The 25,280-nt window shown below is 35.4% G+C and overlaps 4 protein-coding genes across 4 annotated transcripts; all 4 read right to left on the bottom strand.

The window, feature by feature from the left end:
• Nucleotides 1-1,742: 1,742 nt before the first annotated feature.
• On the bottom strand, nucleotides 1,743-2,369 carry LOC125209905 (uncharacterized; the record flags this gene model as incomplete). The annotated part of the gene is made up of 2 exons (XM_089066576.1): nucleotides 1,743-1,772; nucleotides 1,854-2,369. Coding segments are annotated over 2 exons (546 nt in total), but the record flags the coding sequence as incomplete, so codon positions are not given.
• A 5,651-nt stretch (nucleotides 2,370-8,020) lies between these two features.
• On the bottom strand, nucleotides 8,021-9,525 carry LOC125209903 (putative glycosyltransferase 7). The gene has a single exon (XM_048109478.2). It carries the CDS (start codon nucleotides 9,392-9,394, stop codon nucleotides 8,147-8,149), a length of 1,248 nt encoding a protein of 415 aa, XP_047965435.2. The 5' UTR covers nucleotides 9,395-9,525; the 3' UTR covers nucleotides 8,021-8,146.
• Nucleotides 9,526-15,075: 5,550 nt separating this feature from the next.
• Nucleotides 15,076-16,693, bottom strand: LOC125211654 (alpha-1,3-arabinosyltransferase XAT3-like). Its single transcript, XM_048111542.2, has 2 exons — nucleotides 16,403-16,693; nucleotides 15,076-16,322 (listed from the first exon to the last, which is right to left on the bottom strand). The coding sequence occupies exons 1-2, from the start codon at nucleotides 16,602-16,604 to the stop codon at nucleotides 15,163-15,165; spliced, it is 1,362 nt and encodes a 453-aa protein (XP_047967499.1). The 5' UTR covers nucleotides 16,605-16,693; the 3' UTR covers nucleotides 15,076-15,162.
• Nucleotides 16,694-22,094: 5,401 nt separating this feature from the next.
• Nucleotides 22,095-24,153, bottom strand: LOC125211652 (alpha-1,3-arabinosyltransferase XAT3-like). The gene is made up of 2 exons (XM_048111541.2): nucleotides 23,493-24,153; nucleotides 22,095-23,412 (listed from the first exon to the last, which is right to left on the bottom strand). The coding sequence occupies exons 1-2, from the start codon at nucleotides 23,701-23,703 to the stop codon at nucleotides 22,253-22,255; spliced, it is 1,371 nt and encodes a 456-aa protein (XP_047967498.1). The 5' UTR covers nucleotides 23,704-24,153; the 3' UTR covers nucleotides 22,095-22,252.
• Nucleotides 24,154-25,280: the final 1,127 nt, after the last annotated feature.

Here is a 25,280-nt window from a genome sequence, read left to right as displayed (position 1 = left end):
TATTATATTATTTATTCTCATAAATAGGTAAACAAGTGGATGTGGCGTTTCTCGTATACATGCACAAGCTGACTGTACAAAGGCATGTACGCTCGAAGCATCTTTTAGTATACAAACCCCAACAATCTCCCACTTATACCCAAAGAATGCTTTCGAGTATACCAACCGCTTTATTGGCCCTTGTGCTACACATTCACACACATTTTCTCCCACTTATACTCAAAGCAGGCTTTGGCCACTATGTACTCAAAACTATAATTCTTTAAAAGAATCTACCAACATAGTTTTCTAGAGTACATAAAACGAAAATATACTTGTAATTAATAACCTTAATTCTTGCTAAGGAGCACGATTATTTGATCAAAATATGTCTAGGCCCTTTGATCCAGTGGAATAATTTTATGTGCCTTTTTCAAGTGCACTTATACATATTCCTCTATCAAAATCCACTATTTTGATCCTTCTGAATTTCTACTAATTAAAGTAGAATACTTATAGCAAATATAAAGTTTTTAATCATGTCGAATATGATTCCCAAAACTTTAATTATATAATACCAACCTAACTTGGTATTATCCTTGCTATATAACTTGTGATGTAAATTTATGCATGAACATAATTACCTCATCACAATGACTAATTGGAAATTAGTCCTTATGACAAAATAAAACCGAATGATTGCATTCTTTGTTTTATAGTCATAAATTCCAAGAGTTCATTTATTTAACCATTTGTTGTGATCTTTAGAAATACTTTCTTTGGAAATCCAAAAGCAATTCTAATTTTAATAGCTAACTTGGAAATGTCTTTTAATGTTATTAGAGTCTTAGAAAGTTTGCAATTCATCACTTCTTTCATTCTAGGGTGTGAACCCTTTTAACTCTATCAAACATTACCTTAATTCCATTTATGAATATTCTATGAGACAAAATTTAGCTCCCACTTTTAAAAGTAGAAAAATACTAGTCTCAATATTCTTTAAGGCTATTAAAACAATTTAAATAGTGCTTGGAGTTAAATCCATCCTAGTTTAATAAAATGAGCTATGAAGCTCTTATTAAACACTTAGAATTTAATCATTCATTTAAGTAAAGCTCCCACTATTTTAATTATCACTTTCACAACAAATTAAATAAAACAATAACTAATCAAATAGTCAACTCTTGGCTTGGAACATTAAAATAAATTTAATGTGCACACTATATTTACTATACAAGAATTTCTAGTATTTATAATAAATACTTATCTTGTTTCTAGTTGAATTTAATTTACTTGTCTTGTAATCAATTATTGTGATTATTTTTCTTACACCTTTATTTGAACAAACGCGATCGTAAGATCATTTTATTTTGTTTGGAATCCATGTCGAACATTAATGTTCTATTGATTCATCAACAAAATAATGGTTCAAAAGACTTAAGGATTAAAGAAACTTAATAATCAATATTTCTAGAAGAAAACTTCATAATAATTGAATCAACAAATTTAATCACAAGTAAACATTTTGATATTAACCATGTTACATTTGATGTCATAAATAATTGGATAATCAAAACTTCATTTATCTAATAATGCAAGCATTATAAAATGACATCGATAATCCAAAAACACAATTGATAAACTAGGAATAAAATACCATATCAATAATCCATATGATATCAAAACCAAACAATATAAAAAACTCTTAAAATTCAACAATGTAAACATAAAAGCAAAAATAAACTCTTCTGACTTGAACATGGTCATCTCGAAAGTCCACCCCTTCTTTTCATCTTTGTTTGAGCAATCACAAGCTTATTATAAAGCTCCAAAAACGAAAACCTTTTGTCGCTAAACAAAATTTCATTTCTGACTTCATTAAAGCTATCTGGAAGCCCATCAAGGATCATTATCTGTTGGGTTTCTGGGTCAACTTTCCCCCCCGACAAGTGAAGTTTATTGAAGTAGCCAAGCATGACTAGGGCATATACCCCCACGTCTTGGCCCTCTTCAAACACATCATGCCTTGAATGCTTCACAGCGATACCAGCTCTTATCTTAGAGGACTTTTCTTCAAACCACGTGGGCTTGTTGACCAACGGCCTATTGGGTTTGTCAAACCTCTCAAGGGCATTGCCAACACTGGCCAAAATGAAGCCCTTGAGATGACATTCCGCGGTATGCCACTGATCACGAAACTCCTTGTCCTCTCCTTGTAGATGGTATGTGGGTGGACGATCCTTGCTGAGGATCAATCTCAAGTCATTGATCAAACGATCAACATCAAGTTTACTTTTCCATTCCTTAAATAATTCAGAGTCATGCTTCCTCGAACTAAGTATGGCATAGTAAATATCCCAAGTATCAATCATCTTTCGTTCAAGCTGAGAATAAATACCAATAATATAAACATGTAAAATTTCAAAGAATTGCAAATAACCACAAAACAATTCAACAATTTTACATCCACAAAAATCAAGCACAAACGTTCTTCTACTAGGAAGTCGAGTCTTATTCATGCAAGAAATTCATTATTTTTACTGGCCACAATGTCGACAGATAGTCCAGATACCATAAGAATGGCATGACTGACTAACAATGCTAAAGCGTATAACCATAAAATTAAGCACTAAGGATTCTTTACTTGTGCGTGAACTCCTCTAAAGAAAGGTCGAACCGGACAAGCACCTCCTCCTATAGCTCCCTCTAAGCATTATTAAAATACAATCCTTATAATTTCGCAGCAATATTGCTCCGGTAAAGACCAGTCGCGATATTACTGAAAAACTAATTTTACGATTTTAATAACCTTTATCTAGAGAAGTCCAAACTTACGAACTGGTAATGTTCCTCCCGTAAAGACAGGCCGGTCACTACTTCGCACTAAGACCAATTTTATGGAGGCCATATACAAACGTGTTGTAATTATCGCTCATATTTTCTTGTTGGTGGTTTTAATAGTTTAATTATTATTTAAGCAGATAAGGCAGATATCCACATTCAAAGAATAATTAAACATGTACTAGCTATGCATGCAAGGCAATAAGTACATAGGCGATGCACGAGTTAAACTAGATTTTAACAAATAAAATCATAACTCAAATTAAATATCCATCATTCATCAATAAAACATGTAAACACATTTACATAAGGTTCACATAAACATAATGACGAAACTTGATCATTTAATTAAGCATCTTAAAATAAATAAATAGAATTAAAATTCTATCTTCACATAAACAAGATTATCTAGACATTAAGTCCAATCTTAAACAATCATACATTATTAGTTAAAATAACGTATCTTGATTATTATAATTACCTTTTAATACTATTAGGATTTTCTTAGATAGAATTAATCCATCATTATCCTAAAATTAATGTCTAGGTGTATATCATAAAAGATTAGCTAAGTCTTAATTTTAAATGCCCACTTGGATATATAAATCCGCATTTATCCAATCAAGACTAAATCCATTTAAAACACACCAATTAAATTCGAGAATTAAAATTCTTATAGCTTTCAAATAAAATCACATGACAAGAAGAATCTTATTACATCTTTAATTCAAAATGATGTTTTCTAGATGAAATAAAATTCACCTTCATCAAAATTAAAGACAAAATTCAACTTAAATAAATAATTAGGGATTTTAATAGCAAAATTAATGCTCTATGAATTTTCATACCTTTAAATCACATTTGATGTTATCTAGATGAAGCAAATTCACCTTCATCAAAATTAAAGATAAAATTCAAATTAAACTAGGAATTGAATTCCAATTAAAATCCAATTAACTATATCAAACTTTAATAATTTAGGATTTAAGTAGCATGTTAATGCCAAATGAATTTTTCACTTCTTTAATTAATCCGATGTTATCTAGATGAAATAAAATTCACCTACATCGTATTAAAGACAAAATTCAAACTAGGAATTGAATTCCAATTAAAATCCATCCAATTATTATACATGTAATTTTCGAAATTTTGAGGGTTTAAAACAATTGAAAAATTCATGTCTTTTCCTTAGGTATATATCTAGGAAATAATTCCATAACACACCAAATAAAATATAGACAATTTCAATTAAACCTTAAAATAAAACATGAAAGCATATAGTGAGAATATTCTTTAAAATTCCATCCAATTATGGAAAAGGCCAAAAATTAGATTAATCAAAAATTGAATTTCCTTATGTTAATTACCATGATATTATCTAGATGGAAAGAATCCATCAAAATCAACTAATTAACAAATTAAATCAATTATTTGACTAATTATTCCAATTGGCAAAATTAAAGAAGACAATTATTCTCTTTAAATTAGAATCTTGACTTAATTGCAAAATCATTCTAATTCTCACAAGATATTTTAATTATTCCAGGTTTAGGATTTTAAACCACAATTATAAATAGCTTGCGTGTTAAGAAACGAAATGAAAACACGAAAAACAAAACGAGATGACGAGAAGACGCAACCCAAACCCTAATTAGGGTTTGGGCCGCCACGGGCCACGCAGCAGCCGCTGCTGCCGCGTCTAGCCACTGCCGCCTCCCGCGTCTGCCGGCGCTGCTGCCACTGCAGCGTCGCCGCTGCCGTGCTCCCACTGGACCAGCCGCCGCTGTCCAGCAACAAGGAATCCGGCGTTGCCGACACCGCTGCCATTGCAGCGTCACTGCTGCCCGGAGAAGAAGCTGCTGTCCGACGAGGACAACTCCTCTGCCGTCACCCGAAGGGGACGCAGCTGCTGCTGCTGCCTGGAGTCGCTGCCGCCGCCGGAGCTGCTGCCCGGAGAAAGAGTTGCTGTCACTGCAGCGCTGCCGCTGTGACGCTCCCACTGGAGTAGCCGCCTGCTCTCCGTCGCTTGGAACAGTGCGGCTGCTGCCCCAACCGAAGTCAGGGCCGCCGCTGTCCAACGGAGTTGCTGTCGCTGCCACTCCTGCTTTCCGACGTCGCAGCCGCCAAGCTACTGATCGGATCTGCAACCGCGAGGGCTGCCCAAAGACGACGCAGATCCCCGCTGCCTCTTGGCCACCGCCGCTGCCTCGCTCAGCCGGATCTGGATCAACGATCCCCGAATAAGCAAGATCCGCAGCCCGGTGTTCGAACACACCTAGGGTTTAACCCTTGTATTCCTTTGTTCGTTTTCAACTTTAATTAACTTGATTTATCGCTGTCGCTTCGCTTGACCGCGATCTTAAATCTTAATTAATCGTTTCTTAATATGTAACAATCTTTTATATTCATATCAAATATGCATATTTAAACATCTAGCATTTAGCAATTTAAATAGATCTAGCATATTAAGAACATAAAACTATAGATCTAATGAATACTTGTTTAGATCTAGAATATTCTTGTTTAGATCCAGTTGTTGGGACTACCGCAGCGGAAGACACGGAAACCAAACAGGTCCTTGACCGGATCTATTTAGGTGATTATGCATTCGACTCCAATTTCATGCAATTAACATAGATCTATAGATATAACATCAAATAGACACATAATCATGCATATTCGATGTAGATTCGATTGTTGCCTCATAATCCATCATTGGATTGACGTTGCTAGCTGCACCACCCGGAGATCCTTGGTTTATCGACAACGCTAGAAGGCAAGAAGGGTGTAACTTATGGTTTGCTAGGGTTTCCACATCTCATCACTATTTATAATGGACTTGTTGGGCTAGGTTGGGGATCCATGGAATGACTTAAGTGTTGGGTTCATCCATTGGATAAATTACTAATTAAATCAAATGACCCATGATTTAATATATTATCAATGGAATATTATTTTGTTCCACTAAAGAATAATATTGCACTCCCACTTAATCACCAAATTACAAATAACTTGGGTCCATTTTATTTTATAATATTTCTCGCGTTTAAGATTATCTTGATCCATCAGTTTAATTCTTTTGTCTGCTATGTGACTAGAATTAAATTAATTCTCCAAAGAGTTTTTCTAGTTTGAAACTTTATTTATTATTCGTGGAATAAATTCCAACTGCGCAGTTTTCTGAATAATAAATTCCTCTTTCAAACACCTCATTGGGGATCACCCTTTTAGGGATTTAATCATACCACACTGGGCACGCGAATTCTATGAAATAATATTCCAATACCTTCATGTTATTCAATTACTACCACCCAAGATATCATGAACTTGAGTTACGTACAAACTCTCACATATTGATAAGTCAAAGTGGCGTTTGATTGAATAAACAATATTGATATTAATATCATAGACTAGAAAATACTAAACTTTCTTGAAATATATTCTTTCAGTAGATAGCAATAAAGAATACATTTCGGATTAGATCCTTTCAGTGCTTTACCACACCGGTGTTACTAATCTCATCTTAGGTAAGAGAGAATTATCACAAATACCGCAACCGTTCCAATAGGTAGCCAAAGCCTATCTAGGTTGTGAATACGTTTTTCTTCTTACTAGATCTGGCCAAGTCCCCTACTGGAAAACTAATGAGGAGATTCATCGAATTTCCCTACTTGACCTTCTTAGTAAAAAGCCTTAGACTTGTTTATCATATTTCAATAATAAACCATTTATATTATATTATTTATTCTCATAAATAGGTAAACAAGTGGATGTGGCGTTTCTCGTATACATGCACAAGCTGACTGTACAAAGGCATGTACGCTCGAAGCATCTTTTAGTATACAAACCTCAACAATGCGGCCACGACCGATTCTATAGTCGGTACGGATCAGACCGACGTTTGCTTTTGGAATCGCGTTCTCGATGTGTACAACGAATTCAAACCAGATGGGAGCGTCGAGCGTACAGCTAGCCAGGTCCGGAAGAAGTTCGGAAGGATTACTAAAGCGTTGAAGAGTTTCAGTGGCATATACAAGACCCAACTCTGCCTCGCTGAGAGCGGCCGCACCGAAGCCGACGTACGAGCGTTGTCGTATCAGTTGTACAATACTGAATCGTGGCCGAAGTTTACCTATTAGGACGAATACCTCGTTCTGCGTGACTGCCCGAAATTCAGGGTTCTCATCGACAAAGATCCTGTCTCTGGGCCGAAGCGGACTAGACTGGGCGTCGCCGGCAACTATAGCAGTAGTAGTGACTCACGCGCCTTCGACCTGAACGATGATGCTTCAAAGGAGGAGCCCCCCTCCAGACTCTCTCGGCGCCCACGTCCGTAGGGCCAACGTGCCGCAATTCGGGAATCTAGAACCGGCTCTCAATTCTCCGCTGCGACCTCTACAGCAATGCCCTCAACACCGCGGGCGGCTTTGGCTTATACCCTAGAGGTGCAGATGATGAAGCAACTTCAGGAGAATTTGGCCTTGTACGAGAAGTCAACTGATCCGGAGACCAGGAGATTCTACTACGACCACATTATTCGACTGAGGTCGAAGTTGGGTGGGCAGAAGGGTCGCAGACGGGCGGTGCCAGCGGCAGTGAAGTCGGTACAAGTGGTAGTGGCGGCGGTGACGATGATGTGATGGATGACGATGACGACACCGAGTAGTCGGGCGGTGTGCGTCATTTTTTTTATTGTATTTAAAACATTGTCGTTGTATAATTTTACCCTATCTATAATACGACGATAATTTGGTTTCAATTTTTTTTAGTAATTTTTAAAGTATGCATTTTTTACTTATTATATGCATATAATTTTTATTCTAGTAATATTAAAATATACCAAAAATATATAAAAATAATTTTAATTGTTGAAATATAAAAAAAAATGGTGGCCCTCCGGGCCACCATTGTGGTGGCCAAGTTTTGAGGGCAAGGGCCAAGTTTGTTGGGCATGCCCAAGAAATGGTGGTTTGGGCATGCCCAAGAGGGCCACCATTGTGGACACCCGTATAAACCAATTAAATTAGAAACGGTTACAATTAATGAAAAACATCAGTGAATAATAATCACAAAATTAATGACAATCACCAATAAATGGCATACGAATGGAGTAGCTATCTAAATGGTAAGACATTTTTAGATAAACACTTTATCGATCAGACAAAATTGACATATTATAATGTGAAAAATGATAGTCAAAAAATACATATTACCTCTTTCATACTTTACTCTCTCCACTCTAACTATTTAAATATCAATTCCTTAAATCATGTGCCCAAAAGAAGTGAGTCTAATACTCCGGGACGGAGGGAGTACTATACTATAATCAAGCAGGATAATCAAAAGGAAGTGGATTAGCAGTGGATGGATCCTTTAGATCCAGGTGCACGAACCCATAATTCCTAAGCACTTGATTATCCGCAAACGTCAGCGCCTTCGTCATGGCATCAGAGCAGCTCTCGCGCGAATACATCCGGTTATGGTCCCCATTGCAGGGCTGGCATCCGGTGAAATGAGTGACAAAAGGCCTCCTCAAGCCCGCCTTCCCTTTAAGTTGCTCCTCCCACACCCTAGCGTACCCATCGCTCACCTTCTCTGCGTGCCTCCGCCTCAGGGCCACCACATTCCTCTCGATCTCCGTGTACCTCACCGTCACATTCTCGATAATCGGAACGATATCAAGCCAATACCCTTCTAAATAGTACTCATCCTCCACGTAGATTTTTTCTCCCCACTTCTCCTTTAGGTACAAGTAGATGAGGCCGGACTGATCATCGGACTCAGGGAACATCTTGTCCTCGAAGAAAGATCTTAGGGTTTGACCCCATTTGGCGTAGTCTGGAGACTGTGGGCCCATGCTGGCCCACACTTCAAGGAAGTCCAGGGCCCACTGGGAGTTGCGCAGGAGGAAAACTCCTGCGTTGATCCCTGTCCACGTGTGCTTCTCTCTGAGGAGGTGGGCCCAGCCGTGGACGACCATGTTGTGGCGGTGGTAGCGGGGGAGGGGCGGGAGGAAGTCCATGTCGGTGAAGGCGGCGTCGGAGTCGACCCACCAGATCCACTCGGCCTCCGGGTGGGCCAGCATGGCGGCGCGGACGGCGGCGGCCTTGGCCCAGAAGGAGAACATTTGCGGGTGGAGGAGGGCGTTGTTGTAGAAGATGTCGATGCCGTGGCGCCGGCAGTAGTCCACCTTGTTCTTGAACAGCTTCAGGAGGAGGTGGTCCCCGATGGGGTTCTTGCACGGCCCCGGCTGCGACCCGGTCACCATCACGATCCGGCTCGGGGCGAAGGAGGGGTGCTGCCTCAGCCACTCCCGCCTCTTCTCGTCCCACCCCTTCATCGGGGGCGACGACCCGAGGCTGTAGCTCAGGCTCGGGTCGTCATAGAAGTTTCGGCCCGGGGAGTCGTGGCGGCGGTGGGAGGCGGCTAGAGTGGGGGTGGGGGGTGTGGTGAAGGCGGACCAGAAGGTGTAGACAAACGTGAACATGACAAGAGCGCCGCTGCCGAGGCGGAACAAGGCGGAGCCGAGCGACGCCGCGATGCTCCGCTTCAGCGTTGCGGTGTGGTATACCATTTTAATTGGAGGTGAATAGTCTAACCGTGAGGAGTGGTGGTGGTTTTATGGTGGTCAATAAAATGCCGGTCAATTGCGCAAATTAATTTCTATTAGAGTTATGAATTGGATTCGAGTAATCAATAGAAAAGTTGGAGGAGGGATGTGTTGATAATTGTAATTCTATTTACAGTATATACAATTGAATGGTATGTTTATATATAATTCATTTCGGACTCTTAAACACTACCAATTCTAGAATCATTCAATCAATTCTTATCTTTAATTGACCAATACATTATATTTTGGATTCTGTAAATACGATATTATACACATCTATCCAAATGCAATTTAATTGAAGACAATCTCTTAGTCAGGTCATATAGTATCACTTTTTAGTCTTTTTACCTCTTCTATTTTTTGAAAATTAACACTACAATTTTACTCATGACTTATGAGTCGATCTCATTTATTATTTACTACTCCATCAGTCCCAGCTAAGATGACGCATTCCTTTTTCGCACTTATTTTGAAAAAAATTATGATAAATAGTTAAAATAGAGAAAAATAAAGTAAGTTAAAGAATATTGTAGAAGACACTATCTTCTATATTATTATCTTTTTTACTTTATTTTCTCGTCACTTTAACTATTTATTACTACCTCCGTCCCCCAAATTTTGACACACTTTGACCCGGCACGGGTTTTAAGAAATGTAATGGAAAATGAGTTGAAAAAGTTGGTGGGATGTGAATCCTATTTTTAGTTTTATAATAAAATGTGAGTAGGAATGAGTTAGTGGAATATGGGGTCGGGTCCACTACTAAAAATGGTAAAAGTGAAGTGTGTCAAATTTTTAGGGACGGACTGAAATGGTAAACTGTGTAAAAATTTGGGGGACGGAGGTAATATCATTTTTTCAAAACACGTGAAAAAAAAGACGTGTCATCTTAGCTGGGACGGGGGGAGCAGTATTTAATTTTTATGTCTAACATTTCATATACTTAATCTAATTTAAATATATGATTTGATAATAAAATTCTTAAGCAAACAAATTCTATCAAAATTTAAAATTATTGAAAATTATAATTAGTATCCTAACTAAATTAACATTCAAATTAAATCACATACCTACTCTACACCAAGAGAGATCAAAATTAGAAACATACATAATGGACGGCCCAAAATTGACCTTTCCCCATTCCCCACCCCACCCCACCCCACCCCAAAAAAACACATACACTTCCAAAACCAACAAAACATAGATAACTGGGGTTAAACATGTCTATCATGAAATAAATCGGGTGATAGACTTTATATCTAACTGGGGTTTGAAGATGCACAAGATCTTTCAACGGTTAATCGATCCTCTAGGAGGCGTTGATTATCTACTTCAGCTAAGATGAGTGAGACTGTTTCACGATCTGTTGCTACCTAAGCATCTGTACACATAGAGTTTTGGCCCTCCTCTTGTAACCAAAAAAAAACGTGGATGGAACACTCACTAATCTCATGTGATCATATCTAAATCTAAAGTTAGATAGCCCAACTAATCTTCCTAACAAAGTGTGATCATACAATGTAAGGTCAAAGATTTGGGCTCCTCTTGGGCCGCTGAAGAATGATTTTGGTCTGGACCATCGGACGCGTGCCTCAGAGGTTTCGGCCCATTAATCTTCCTCAACTGAGATGGTTTTGTTAATTAGCTGGTGTATTAGGGATTATTACGTCTTCAATTTATATTTTTAGGATAAAATAGAGAAATATAGAAAAAGGAAATATATGTGTAACATTTTTATTTGGCGTAGAAAGTGGTTCCCTGTCACCATATCCAAACATTACTAGCCATAAACTTATTTTAGTTGAACTTGTTGTAATTATAGTGTAATTCAGCCTAGAAAAATCCTTCAATCTAGAACCTAAATTGACCCAAAAGGCTAGAATATTGACTGCTGATGATTGTTACATTCATTTTTTACCCTTAATTAACAGTTTTTTCAATTTGTTATTCTTTTTCTTATTTTTATCAGTACTCTATTTATTATGCTCAACATCATATTAGTTCAACGGTAAAGGGATGAGACTTTTCATTATAAATAATATTCTTGTTCAAATTTCAACAACGAATTATGGCATTTATGTATAAATCTCCTTTTCAAAGTATTGATATATTTGAACTTGAGAACAGTTTGAACAAGTCCAAGAAATTTCTTTTTTAGCGAATTCAGATATTTTTCAATAAGACAATAATCAAAATTTGTCCACTCGCGTTGTTGATATTAAGATCCAAAGCATAATACAAATATTATGGCTATGTTTGGTTGGCGGGAAAGTAAAGTTGGCAAGGAAAATTATTCCGGAGAAAATGAATCCTGGGAATATGATTCCCAGTAACTTTATTTTCCTGTGTTTGGAAAATATCAAGATTTTAAATTTATATTTAATTTAAATACAAAACTAAAAATATACTTATTATTTTTTTACTTATAAAAAAGAATAATATTATAAACTTTTTAATGAATTATTAATTAAAAATAATAATTATTATATTATTATATTTATTATTAAATTGATAGTTTAAATATGGATTATCCATCATAATATATAATAATATAATTATAATTATAGTTACATGGAGTATTATAGTACAATACTCATTTATTATAATAATAAATATAATAATTATTATATAATATTTACGGATATTATAAATGAATAAATTTTATAAATTAAAATTGCATTACGACTCTATTGATTAATTGTTAATTTATAAAATAAAATAGTTATTATTTATTATAAGATTTATATTATATAATTATATTTTAATTATTTAATAAATTATTATTATTATGAATTATTATAAACTATAGTTATAGTTATGATAATTTTATTATAGTTATTTATTATAGTGAAATTAAGTATGATTTATAATTTTAAATTATTTTAAAAACATTATAATAATAATAATAATTATTATTATTATTATTATTATTATCATTATTATTAGTATTAATAAAACTGTACTATATTGCTTAAATATGTAAGAATCCTAAAACTGAGAAAAAGAATACCTAAGAAAAGTTAGGGTTCAGAATCCTGGAAAGTTGTACTAACTTTCATGTTCTCGGATTCTAATTACTTTCCCAGTTTGATTAAAAACCGAAACAAACACATGAATTTAAAATTTAAGGAATCAGATTATTTTTTGAGACAGAATCATGCCAACCAAACATGGCCTATACTCCACAACGTTCTTGTTTTAGAGGGATTTTAAATAGCGTGAAGTAGTGAACTAATAAATTAGCGATTTGAAATATTAGTATGGATAAAAATTAGCCATTAACATTAAAAAATTAAAAAGAGTGTTACTCCCTCCGTCCCGGATAATTCGGGTCATTTTGACAGGGCACGGATTTTAAGAATTGTAATAAAAAGTGGGTTGAAAAAGTTAGTGGAATGTGGGTCCTACCTTTATATATTAGTTTTATGATAAAATATGAGTGGAAATGGGTTAGTGGAATATGAGGTCCACTATTAAAAATGGTAAAAGTAAAATGGGACGAATTATTTGGGACGGAGGGAGTAGTGTTTATTGAATGTCAATTGACCTTTAAATAGGGCGGTTCCTAAACAAAATTAGTAGTATTTTTTACAGGTCTTAAATTGCCTATTTTTAGGGGCAATTCACATTCTTGGTCCCGACTGAATTTAGTCTTAATTAAGTTAACAAATTAAGGATAATAAAAATTAATATAAATAAATTTGAATACTGCTCCTAGTTTACGTAATAGTAGTACTCTCTCTGTTCCATAGTAATAGAGTCATTTTTCCATTTTGGTACGTTCTATAGTACTCCCTCCGTCCCAGAAAGATTGTCTCATTTCCTTTTTCACATTCGTTTCGCAAAAATAATACTAATAAATAGTTAAAGTAGAAAAAAAGTAAAGTAAAAGAGAGAATAATGTAGAGAATAGTCTTACCTACATTATTCTTTCTTTTATTTTACTCTCTTTCAACTTTACCTATTCTTAATTATTTTTGCAAAACGAGTGCAGAAAATGAACTGAGACAATCTTTCTGGGACGGAGGGAGTAATAGATTTCTATTTTTAGTAAAAGTCAACACATTTTTCAGCACCTACTTTACTCTCTCTTATTTTTTTCTCTCTTCATCTTTCCACCTTTTTCATTTTTCACTTTATTCTCATTTTACTTAACTCAGCTAACACAATTTTTTTAATCTGTGTGCCGAAAAGAAACGTCTCCATTACTATGGAATAGAGGGAGTATAACACAGGAAAAAACGGTTATATCATGATTTAGCTTATGTACTATGAACTCAATTAATCTTAATATTTTAGTAGTGGAAATGAATTTTGTTAGAGTTTCATTGTCACATAAATTAAGAGCTAACGTGTGCTAACATCAATAGGCTTAGTGTTTTAAAAAAACAGATTTTGTTAATTGCATTGACAGCAACAAGATCCATGGTATTAAGGCAACTCCCTCACTTTCTGAAACTCCTATAATAGTTCCAATTTCAAGAAGAAAATTAATTTATTAATTAGAGGACCCAACTTTTCTATTCGTTTTCACTTGGTACTATTCAATCTTTCATAAAAGAAGATCAAATCGAATTCGACAAAAGCCGCTTCTTCCTAAGCTAATGGCCGGCTTCTGTGGTTTTTTATGCTAAAGCGTTAAAATATAGAATTAACAAGTAGCGTTTGTGAATTGACTAGCACTTTTTTTTGTTATGCATTCTGAAAGGAAGTGAATTAGTCCACGACTGCGTGGCAGTTTCGACTTTTATACATAACATTTGGGTCTAACTTGATTCATACTTCCCCGTCCACAAAAAATGGAACAATCTATGTATGACACGAGTTTTAATGTAGAATTGATAAAGTATGATAGAAGATAAAAAAAGTAACAGAGAAGGAAAAAAAAGTAAGCGAGAAGTAGTGTTAATGGAATGATGTGTAGGGTTATTATTTGTTAAAAACTTTCCATAAATGAATGTGTTCTATTTTTTGTGGACAGCCAAAAATGGTAATTGTGTTCTATTTTTTGTAGACGAAGGGAGTATTATTTATTGAATTGAGGTTTTTTTCCTTTTGCATATTTATTTTTTCATTGCAAATTATATTTGGAAATGATGTAGTCGATTTCTTAGCACTAGTTTTTCTACAATAGAGACCTTGATGGCTCTAATACAATTAATTAATATATTGTGATGACAATATGTGAATCTAGACTTTTCCCAAAGTTGAAGTCAAGAGTGATGATCCTTGATGCCCTTCTTCCTCTTCAAGTCATAGCTCGTGTGCTTCTTATTCCTCATCCTTTCTTTTTCACTATCTAGGGGATATAGTAGAATGCATCTCTTGCACGAAATGTATCTCGATTATTTTGCATTTGATTAGTCTTCACATCACTAACACATACACAATCCCAACATTCACTTAGTAATAAATACATCCTAATCACACCAAATCGATTTTTACTCATGTATTGTTGCGAACTCCATTGCAACGTGAAAAAACAACCATGTCCCACGTCGATTCTTAGAATCGAAATCGATATTTACTCAACGTGTACGACAATTTGATGGACTAGTATTTTGGGACCAGTTATACTAGGTAACAAATCAATCTCTCATATGATATACATTTTTGTTGAAATTAGAAAATCATAACAAATAGAAACAAAATGTTATCTAGCAATTCTTGTATGCATGTATTTACAAAGACAAACTAAATCCTTTGTGACTGTAACCAAAACAATCATATTATCTAGCAAATGAATCCGTAACAATACTAAGCGCTTCAACAATTGTCTCCCTAAATCGAGCAACGTTGATTCTTACATTCTGTTGATCAAGAAACACAATTCTCGCAGGTATTAGACCACGTTGTATGAACACCGATCCCGGATCGGTAACGACCGAGCTGTTGCGGCCGTAAAGCTTGACCAGCGAGCTCTCGTCGGGGTCGATCCGGTAGCGCAAGTAGCGCACGCCCATCGCGCGGGCCGTGTCACCGTAATACGTGTTGGAAGCCCACTCGGTGCCGAGAAGTTCCACTTGGATCATCACGGCGCCCGTGGGCAGGAATATCTCGTTCGTGAGCCCGGCGCCGTGGGCACCGAGCAGCACGCTGCACGAGTTTATTAGCCGCGAGAATTTCTCGACGTTCGACGCTAGTTTCGACCGTTTAACCACGAGTACCTGGAACCCGGCGTCCTTGATCATTTCGATCATTTCGTCCTCGTTGAGGATCCTCCTCGTGCCAGTGCGCGACAGAAACACCAGCCTCGGCCTGGGTACCTGCGACACATGCGCGTACCGCAGGCTAAAGGTGGCGCGCAGGAAGGTACGGAATGCTGGCATTCCGTACCCTCCTGGGATGTCACTGGCATTCACTGCCAGGTTGTCATGGTACTTTAGCCCGACTATAGTAGATGGGAAACAATGGATTGTAGCGTTTGCGGCCGGGTTGATGGGCTCGTGGTACGATAGACGGGAGAGGATTGCGCGGTATTTCGCGACAAACGAGGGCTTGTAGTCCTCGACGACGAGTAGCACGCGAGACCCGAACTGCTTGGTGGTGATGTAGAGGGGGATGATGATGTCATTAATCTCGTGGAACACGTTCCCCGTGCTCCCCGAGGAAAACACCACGGCCGGGAGGCCGTGGTGGAACTCGCACGGGGGCGGGTCCGTGTTGTTCCTATACAAGATCATCCGGACAGGGGAGACCGTTTTAGGTAAGTCTTCTTGTCGCGCGTACGGCCGGAGAGACGTCTCGTTCTGCAAGTCCGAACAGGAGGGTATGTACACGGTCATGTTCCGTGTGTCGATTCTTACGGGTTTAGTGGATACGCAGTGGACGGAGTGGACGGCCGTGTCGCAGGCGAAGCCCGTCTCATCAAGTTTCCTACGATCCTCCCCTGTTTCAAAGCAGAGCAATTTTTCTTCTTCAAAAAAAATGAAAAACAGAGAGGTTGTGATTTGTGAACGATGTAGATACCTCGAACTAATCTTGATAAATGAAATTTGATGAATTCCTTCTCATCCACCGTCTTCTTCACGCCGGAAAAGTGTTGATCGAAGGAAATTCTCTGCCCGAATACGAAGAAATCGAGACCAAAGAAGAGCAAAGGCAAGGAAAGTAGTAAAATGAATGTATTGAGACGAAAAACAAGCTTCTGCTTCTTCTGATATTTTTCCATTTTCACAGCATGTTGTGTTTAAGAGGAGGAATAAGAATGAAGACTTGAAACTGTGGATTTTAGATTTCGTTTTCATTCTCTTCACATTATTTTATTATGGTCACAATTCCTATAATAGTGCTATTTTATTTATTCGGGTACAATGGAAGAATATCGCCTTTTGAATAATCTGCAATTTAGATTAAATATGTTTATAATCTAATTGGGAAATAGGGAAGTGTGGAATCTTATTAAGATTATGCAAATTGTAGAGGACCTTCCTTAGTGATCGAGTTTATTACACAAATTGCTAAAGGGATTGAGAAGTCAAATTCGTTATACATCATAAAGCATTATTCATGCTTGGTACGAAAGTAATGAACATATATCCTTTGATATGCGATAATAATAGGTCAACCAATATTTTTAAATTATATGAATATATTAATCTGAAAGACTTTTGGAGATAACAAGTAAAGTATTTTTATTGGCTTTTTTTTGTTTGTTATTATCTATATTCTAGTTACTATTCTCTGTACTGACTTATAAACATCTCAAAAGGTAGGACATCTAACTTAAAAATTTAAGATTGTTTCATACTATTTAATATCTAATCATTAGATAACTAAGAATAGACAACTCTCATACGGAGTATCACTCATTCCGATTCCTTATATTTATTTTTTATTGGCAATTTTAAAAAATAATAGGAGGATAATATCACCACTTGATTTTATTGTTAGGCGGTCAATACTAATAACAGTCTTATAAGAATTACGAAATATGATTTGTCATATTTTCATTAGCATGAATAAAATTATCTAACACTTGATCATTAATTTTAGTTGGGTATTACTTTGGTATTACAATTGAGTTTTGAAAAGAAATTAAACGTGTGAGATGACGAACAACCTAACAAGCGGTTAGGCAATGATACAAGAATGCTACTAGTCGACTAATTTTAACTAATATAATAGACAATTTTAATGAGTGAAAATACAATTAAAAATAAGATGTGGTTAGACAATCCAACAAGAATGTTACTAGTCAAGTAATTTTAACTAATAATAGGCAATTTCAATAAAGTGAAAATTATAATTAAAAATATGACGTTCAAGATGGCGAAAAATAAAGGAAACCATTCCTTTGTGGATGTTTCCATACTCATGTGTGTTCATTAAATTTTAATGATATACTAGAATAATAGTAGTTTCTAACAGGCCTACCAAAATTGAGATTCTTCTCATTGGAGTAATTGTTACAAAAATGGGAAAGACTCGGTCGTTGTATAAGTGGTACTACTAACTAGATCAAATTTTTTTTAAACAAAAATAATAAACAAATGAAATTATAAATCGAGGTCAAAGAAAAACATCATTTACACAAGATTATATGCATCTGCTACTGCATTAAGATTGACATACGATGTTTAAAGATAAAATGATTTCCTCGTAGAAACACTTTAAACTCTGTAGGTATTAGTGAACTTGATAGAGTTATGAGAACCAAACAGATGTTCTTAGAAAGAAGATTGCATTGGAAAAATGTAGAGGTCCAAACAAACATTGTTCTTAGAGAGAAGATTGCACTGGCAAAATGTAAAGGTCAAATGTGTCATTACAATGTTTTAAAACATTCAATATTTTAAATTTTATACCTCTCTCGATTTTAATTATTATTGTGTGTGTGGTAATTCGATCATTCGCATGACAACTCGTAAGAGGGTGTACCTATTTTCCCTCTTCTAAAACATCTCAAAACTTTTCAATCTTATATAACTCTCTTATTTTAAATTATTTTTTATATATAAATTTATATGGATTCTAATGAAATTCTAATTGTATATGTTCATATTAAAAAGAAGAATATGTTATTAAAATCAAACGTAATTTGTAATTTTTATTTTGTATCATACTTACAACTGCATATCATTCATTGTTGTGTTAGAAGTATGTTTCAATGATGTCATAGAGTGTGATTCATTGTTATAATGAAGTTTTGATTTATTGAGATGTTGAAATATGATTCATGCGTTGAAGTATAATTCAATTGTCGTGCAAAATAAATCATGATATTTCTCCCTTTAGTTTGATCTATCTCCTTCTTTTTAATCCTAGCCATAATTGTTAAATTTTATTTTAATTACGGTAAAAATCTTATATTCTATTAACCCTTTTAACATAAATATTTTTTCTCATTTATTTCGCTTTATATATATATATATATATATATATATATATATATTCTTAAAACTTGTGATGGGTTAAAATGGGACAAGTAATAAGGCACTGGAGAGTAAAGAGTAAATTAAGCCAAATTTTAGATGAGTGGATGCTTTAAATCAATGCAAAATGTAACGTAATAATTACAGAAAATTACGTATTCAGTATTCCCGATGAAACAACTTCCATTTAGAGAAGATTAATTGGGTTTCTGTTTCGAAAACTACATATGGGCATCAATAACTTATAAGTTGATTAATGAAAAAATGTCACTGTCTTAGCGGAAAATGAGAATGACTTAGGTCTTTGGTTCACTCAATAAAAACAATAACCTAATGTCAAAGATGTGCGATAAAATATCAATTAATTTTATAATATATCGCTAATATAAAAAGAGTTGTATATAAATTACTAGAAAGCATATTATTGTGTATAGATAGCTTTTTAATTCATGTTTCATATATTCTGGTTATTAGTAAAATATGTTAAGTTATAAGTAGAAAATGGATCATATAAAAAGCACTATTTATGTATGAGGTAAAATTAATCTAAATTATTGATAATGGTATGATCTATCATTGTTATGAAAAGAAATATATAATAAAAATAAACAATTAAAGAGCAATATTATAAATAACAATTATGTAGTATTTTAATTCCTTGAAAACAATCATAGAGTTAATAAACGCTAGAATAAATTAAATAGTAGAAAAATATGGGCATTTTTCAGTAATAAAAAGGCCAAAAATTAATGGACCTTCTCCAAGTGGACCCCTCGATGGCTATTGGGCCGAAACTCATTGAATTAATTCTAGTAGAAAAGGTTATATGCATTTTAATTATTAAGTATTTGAATTCAATTAATTAAGATAATTTAATTAAATTGAAATGATATATAGCAGTACTCAAGACTCATTTTGAAATAAAAGGACAAGTATCAAATGGCTAATTTGATACTACCATAGTTTGATAACCATCTATCCTCGACATGCATTTCAGGTCATTATTGATAAAAACAAATGCTAGTTTAATTATTAGTATCTTTATCTTCTCTTTAATCCCACCTTTTCAATGACCACATAAATCAAGCAAAATTAGCATTAACGATACTTTAGAGTAATCCAAAATCCCAACCCATCATAGTAATAAAGAGAATAGTCTATACTACACATGGTGTGATAACATCCCTAGAATCACCATGGTTATTATTACATGCAGTGTTAAGGGCTCCGATCCCTCAACAAGAAATCGAAAAAGCTATCGGAGTCGCGAGGACAATAACCTCGTCGATCAGCCGTAAATTTCGTAGTTTTTTGCGGTAAAAAGAAAGAGGGAAAAAAAGAAGGAAACAAGGCCTTTTTATGCTATAAGGACCGGGTTGATTCAACTTTTCGATCCGGGAAAAATCAACAGAGAAAATTTGAAAAAAAGCTTATAATTACGCTCCACTCTATGACTATGATGCTTTTAAATAATTAATGTTGAAAAAGGAAACTAATTAAAACATGAAAATAACTAAATAATGGACTACTTAATCAATTAAAGCGATCCGGTCGATGGCTCCGAGGCCGAGACTTCCTAGTGGAGGCCGGTGGCGTCGACTCCTTCCTCTCTACTGTTTCGAAGGACTGCTCATTCTCTCGCATCGCCTCTTCGGTGTCCACCTCTTCTGCTTCTCTAGGCGACATATATAGGGTTCGTATCAAAAAGCTTTAACATTTGGGATTTGTGTGTAGATGTCATTATATGTTGGAAGGTCTGACAATATCGTGGCCTTAAGTACACATTCGAAAAATCAAAATTTCACTTTTACTCAAGTCTATACCATCGAGATATGGTTTAGTCAATCCTCTCTCATGTTGTTTCGTAGCTCTAACTTAATACTCTCTTCATCCCAAACTAGTTAAAGTGTTTCTTTGGAGCATAAAATTTTAAAAATTAGTACTAATATTTAAGCAGTTAAGTAGAAAGATAATAAAGTATGAAAATGATAAAATACGAGAAATAAAGAAAGATTAAAATAGGAATGTGAATAAAGTTTTTTGCTGAAAAAATTAGTGCAAATAGTGTAGGAAGATCAAATATAAAATCTTATATAAGTAGTTTTGTAACAGGGGACGTGATCAAATGCAAACTCTAAATATTGTACAAACTCCAAACTATGATCTGGACCGTTAGAAAATATCAACAGATCATGAAATAATAGCAACAAAAAATGTCAACACAATGTCAACGGTTGATGTTGTGTTGAAATTGTGTTGACATTGTATTGATATTGTATTGATATCAGAATCTTGAAATTTTATACTGTGTTGACATTATGTTGATATTGTGTTGAAAAAGTTTGGAGTTTGTACAATATATGGGTTTGCATTTTATCACTACCCTTTGTAACAGAATGAGTACTATTATATACTCTATTTGGCCATAAAAAATAGTCTCATTTTGTTATTTTGGGTGTTTACGTAAAATAGTCTCATTATCAGAAATGAAAACTTTTTCTAATACTTTATCTATTTTTTTTCCTTCTCTCTTATTTCTCAATTAAACTCGTGTCATCAATAAATAAGACTATTTTTGGTAGACGCGTGGAGTATTTAGAAAAATTAAAATTAATCAAATTGAGCTAAACTAAACTACCACGGGAAATTAAAAGTTTAGAGTTGAATAATCAAGAAAATTTATAAGTTCGTGGAAAAAATCCAACTTTTTCAAAGTTCCATGATATTAGAAGGCAATATCCCAACTACTATAATTTACTCTAGCATGCTGATAAGTCGAATGGCCTATCTGGATGAAGAGTACGCGATTTGTAGAAGAAACGCAAAACCGTAGTTGGAGTGCTAGGGTTCTCGAAGAATACACAAATCTATGGGAATTCTATAAATTATGAATTGGGAATTAATAAGAAGAAAATTCAATAAGATTTTACTCACAATGTAACAAATCAGAAACTCTCGTATGGTATATGAAATCATAGAATCATAACAAATGGAAACAAAATGTGCCCTGAATTTCAGTGGGTGATCAATACAATTCTTTTGTGTACGTGTGAACACAAACAAACTCAATTGAGAAAAATCAATACTATGATAAACCTTAGCTCTATAGTTGTAGAGAACGAACGATTGTAGTGAGAAGAAGAACGAGATAAACACTAGTTGAGTTACTACCAATAAGTAATTAACTTTATTTCTCAATTAAAGGAGAATTCTGTAATTTATAGAATTCCCACCTACTTGATTCGACTATACATTCGAAAAAGAATCAAGAATAGAACCCGAAAAGATATAATAAAATCTATTCTAATTGACTCACAATATACGTCCAAAAATAAGGGAATAAAATAGGAAAAAGATACACATGAATCCTAACTACTTTAAAAGCTATAATCCATGTATTGAGTGGGCTTCGTCTTTGGTCGGGCTGGCCCCTATCATAACACTATTACCTAGCAGGCGAATCCGTAACAATACTAAGCGCTTCAACAATTGTCTCCCTAAATCGAGTAAGATTGATTCTTACATTCTGTTGATCAAGAAATATATTTCTCGCTTGTCTGTTACCATGCTGTATGAACACTGATCTCGGATCGGTAACGACCGAGCTGTTGCGGCCGTATACCTTTGCCAGCGAGCTCTCGTCTCGGTCAATCCGGTAGCGCAGGTAGTGCACGCCCATCGCGCGGGCCGTGTTGCCAAAGTACGTGTTGGAAACCCACTCGAGGCCCAGAGGCTCCACTTGGATCATCACGGCGCCCGTGGGCAAGAATATATCGTTCGTGAGCCCGGCACCATGGATGCCGAGCAGCACGCTGCACGAGTTTATTAGCCGCGAGAATTTCTCGAGGTTCGACGCTAGTTTCAACCGTCTAACCACGAGTACCTGGAACCCGACGTCCTTGATCATGTCGATCATTTTGTCCTCGTTGAGGAACCTCCTTGTGCTAGTGCGCGACAGAAACACCAGCCTCGGCCTGGGTACCTGCGACACGTACGCGTACCGCAGGCTAAAGGTGGTGCGCAGGAAGGTACGGAATTCAGGCATTCCGTACCCTCCTGGGATGTCACTGGCATTCAGTGCCAGATTGTCGTGGTACTTTAGCCCGATTACGGTAGACGGGAAACAATGGATGGTAGCATTCGCGGCCGCGTCGATAGGCTCGCGGTACGAGAGACGGGAGAGGATGGTGCGGTATTTCGCGATGAACGAAGGATTGTAGTCCTCGACGACGAGGAGCACGCGCGACCCGAACTGCTTGGTGGTGATGTAGAGGGGGATGATGATCTCGCTAATCTCATGGAACGTGTTCCCCGTGCTCCCCGAGGAGAACACCACGGCCGGGAGGCGGTGGTGGAACTCGCACGGGGGCGGGTCCGTGTTGTTGCCATACAGGATCATCCGAACAGGGGAGATTTGTTTCGGTAAGTCTCCTTGTCGCCCGTACGGCTGGATAGACGTCTCGTTCTGCGAGTCCCAACCGGAGGGTATGTACACGGTCATGTTCCGTGTGTCGATTCTTACGGGTTTAGTGGATACGCAGTGGATGGAATGGATTGCCGTGTCGCAGGCGAAGCCCGTCTCATCAAGTTTCTTACGATCCTCCCCTGTTTCAAAACAGAGTAATTCTTCTTAAAAAACAACATGAAAAACAGAGAGGTTGTGAAAGGTGTAGGTAGATACATACCTCGAACTAGTCTTGATACATGAAATTTGATAAATTCCTTCTCATCCACCGTCTTCTTCACGGCGGTTTTGCCGCCGAAAAAGTGTTTACTCAAGGAAATTCTCTGCCCGAATACGGAGAAATCGAGACCAAAGCCGAGCAAAGGGAGGGAAAGTAGTAAAATGAATGTATTGAGTCGAAAAACATGCTTCTTCTTCTGATCTTTTTCCATTTTTATTATGCAAATTGCAGAGGACCTTTCTTTGTGGTTGAGTTTAATTTAATTTTTTTTCTAAGGTATTGAGATGTCCAATTCGTTATCCATCATAAACCGTTTTTCATGCTTGGTACGCAAAGTAATGAACATATCATTTGAATAACTTTTGGAGATAACAAGTAAATTTATTGGCTTTTTTCAGACTAAGGCCATGTTTGTTTGGCAGAAAAGTAAAGTTATCACCAAAAATAATTTCTTGGATTATGATTTCTGAGATTCACGATTCCCTGGAATATGATTCCTTATAAATATGAGAATATTGTGTTTGGAAACATGTAAAGATTGAGAAACTATATTTTCAATTATGTTCTTGTTCGCCTGCCAAAGCGCCTTCTACACACTAAAATGATGAAGAAAATCAATTTTGCTCACAAATAATTGACGAATTATTTGTGAGTGAATAGATGAAACCAAATAATTTTCCTTCAAATATATATCATTAATCCCACCTTTTCAAACCTTGGCATCATTGATTTTCTCGTATGGCCCAATTAGATTGTAATTCGCATAGAAGGAGATACAGAAAATCACCTTTCCAAATTAATTGTCTTCTCCAATTAGAGAGAGGAGAAGAAGATGGAGAAGAAATACAGCAGAATTGGCTCATGGAAAGAGATATAAGAAACGAGAAAAAAAAAACGCCTTTTAAAATTAGTGGTAAAAAGAATAACCGGGTTTAGAGAGGGAAAAAAATCCTTTGAAATCTTATACAACTTTCCTTTATTCTAGGAATCAACTTACATTTTTAATATTTTAATTATTAAATTAAAAAATGCAAAAATTTAATAATTGAAAATCAAATTGGTCTGTACAACTGGATTTGAGATTATTTTATTAAAAAAACGGATTGAATCCCTAACCATTTGATTAATCAAGTCAGCTTCAACTATATACTCCAAACTAATAGTTTTTGGTGTATATCTACCCCAAAAGTAATTTTATATCAATCATTTACGTCAAACTCACACTCAAAAGAATATTCCACGTCCACCTACTTTTTGTATTTTTTTCAATTATATCTACATACTTATTTAAATTAGATATTGATTCCACAACACTTTATCGATATTTTAAAATAAATAAATATTTTTGTATTAGTATATTTATGTATTTACTACACTTTATATTCAAAAAATTTACACTAAGTTAAAATAATACACTTCACATACTATAATAAAATTAAAACATAAATCGAAACATACTTAAAAATATCACAACTACATAAAAAATACCACAATACGCATATAAAATATCAAAAATTTAACACTTGAAGTTTGTGTATTGTTCCCACAAATGATCAATTAGCCCATTTCAAAGTTCCAGATGAGCATTTTTTATTATTTATAGTGTCATATCGAATCAAATACTCTTGAAATCGTGCGTCTTCGTTTGTTATTGTAATTTGTTGTTCGTATTTTAGTTTATACTATTAATTAAATAATAATAAATTGATTTGCAGTATCTCATAATTTTTTGCAATATTATCATATTTGGTGTTGTTTCGTAGAAAAACTAAAAAATGAGTTTGAATT

This window comes from Salvia hispanica, chromosome 3 (assembly GCF_029641045.1).
Source record: "Salvia hispanica isolate PSC_SH4W2 chromosome 3, Shi_PSC_v1, whole genome shotgun sequence".
Lineage (NCBI taxonomy): Eukaryota > Viridiplantae > Streptophyta > Magnoliopsida > Lamiales > Lamiaceae > Salvia > Salvia hispanica.
This window is presented reverse-complemented; position numbering and strand designations above follow the sequence as displayed.